Source organism: Eimeria necatrix, genomic scaffold, assembly GCF_000499385.1.
Source record: "Eimeria necatrix Houghton genomic scaffold, Enh_scaff119, whole genome shotgun sequence".
Taxonomy (NCBI): Eukaryota; Apicomplexa; class Conoidasida; order Eucoccidiorida; family Eimeriidae; genus Eimeria; species Eimeria necatrix.
The window spans coordinates 48,571-50,356 of record NW_013654873.1 but is presented as its reverse complement, the minus strand read 5'-3'; the positions used below and the strand labels follow the sequence as shown (position 1 = coordinate 50,356).

The 1,786-nt window shown below is 64.6% G+C and overlaps 1 protein-coding gene across 1 annotated transcript in view; it reads left to right on the top strand.

The window, feature by feature from the left end:
• Positions 1-306: 306 nt before the first annotated feature.
• ENH_00006680 (hypothetical protein, conserved) overlaps positions 307-1,786 on the top strand; it is a gene marked incomplete at both ends in the record, with an annotated part of 2,227 nt that continues 747 nt past the window's right edge. The window contains 2 exons of the mRNA XM_013584064.1: positions 307-430; positions 738-1,707. Coding sequence (XP_013439518.1) covers positions 307-430; positions 738-1,707 — 1,094 coding nt within the window. The remainder of the gene's footprint in view (positions 431-737; positions 1,708-1,786) is intronic.

Here is a 1,786-nt window from a genome sequence, read left to right as displayed (position 1 = left end):
TAATTTTATTTCAAATTCAATCTGTAGAATACCGACCCTTCTTGTCACTGCCAGCTTGACCGCCTTGTCGACCAGTAGCAAGCGACCACTGTCCTCAGGTACGGCGCTGCTGCTGTTGCTGCTGCTGCTGTTGCTGCTGCTGCTGTTGCTGCAGCTGCTGCAGCTGTTGTTTTCGCGGCTGCTGCTGCTGCGGCTGCTGCTGCCAGTCAGCCCGGAGCGCTGTGAGGCCTGTTGCTGCGCTGCAGCGCCGCTGCCGACGCGCTGCTGCACCCCACACGCAGCAACCAGGTGTACGTACACCCCAAAATGAGACCCAACCCCAACAACCACAGCCAGAGGGGCCCCGGGCTGCTGCCCCCGGGGCTGCCTGTCTTTCAGCCGCACACAGTGCAGACATTGTCTGTCACGGTGCAGCAAACCGCGGCCAACGGTGAGTCTGGAGCAGCAGCAGCAGCAGCAGCAGCAGCAGCAGCGACAGCAGCAGCAGCAGCAGCAAGCGCTCCAGGGGCGTCGTTAAACGTGGCTGCAGCGACGAGAGATGCAGCGAGGGCAGCAACGACAAAAGCACTCGCGCAGGCAGCACAAGCAGCAGCAGCAGCAGTAGCAGCAGCTGCTGCAATCACTGCAGCAGAAGCTGCTGCTGCTGCTCACGTCGCTCGTGGTTGCTCTTCTATGTCTGGCCACTGCTAAAGGGCCTGCTGTTGCTGCTGCTGCTGCTGCTGTCTTTGCTGCTGCAGGCCTCCCCCAGACGCAGCCTTCACTTCTAAATGCAGCAGAGCTGCAAGGCCACCAGTTTGAGCAGCAGGTTGACTGGCAGCTGCAGCAGCAGCAGCAGCAGCAGCGGCAAGAAAGCGAGCACCATGCGTTGCTCCGGCAGCAGCAGGAGGTGCTGCACGCGCAGCAGATCCTGCTGATGCAGCAGCAGCAGCAAGTCTGGCAGCAGCAGCTGCAGCACGGCCATCATGCCTGGCTGCAGCACTCGAACTGGCAGACGCAGCACACGCAGCTGCTGCATGTTCAGCAGCAGGGTGCGCAGCAGCAGCAGCTACTGCCCCCTCAGCAGCAGAGCATGCTGCAGGAGCAGCAGCACGCCACCCTGCAGCAGCAGCAGCTGCTGCTGCTGCAGCAGCAGCAGGAGGAAGAGAGGAGGCGCCAAGAGGAGCGCGACGCCACTTTGAGGGAGCTGCAGAGAGTGTGGCGGAGGCCTTTGGAGAATCTTCCTTCTCCAACAGAGAGGTGGGAGCAGCAGCAGCAGCTGCTGCTGCAGCAGCAGCAGCAGCAGCGGCAGCTGCAGGCGGACGACGCGGAAGACGAGGAAGAGCCGGCCGAGCAGCAGCCGTCTGTGTGGCAGCAGCTGTTTCGGCAGCAGCTGGATGAGCAGCAGCGGCAGCACCAGCAGCGGCAGCAGCTTGAAGAGCAGCAGGGAGACTCGCAGCAGCAGCAGCAGCAGCAGCAGCAGCAGCAGCCGCAGTGGCCGCAGCCAGGCACAGCTTCTTGGGAGATTGCGAGGGACTCCATTAACGAGTTGGCGCGGCTGTCTTACCGGGAGGAGATGTGGGAGCAGAAGCAGCGGCAGTACCTGCAGCAGCAGCGGCAGCAGCGGCAGCAGCAGCGGCAGCAGCAGCGGCAGCCCCACAGGCAGCAGCGGCAGCAGCAGCAGCAGCAGCAGCAGCAGCAGCAGCAAACAGCGCACCGGCGCCGCTCCGGGTCCCGGCAGCAGAACGCTTCCCCGCGGCCGGCGGCCGCGCCCGCTCCGCGCCCGCAGCAGCCCCCCCCCCCCCCCCCC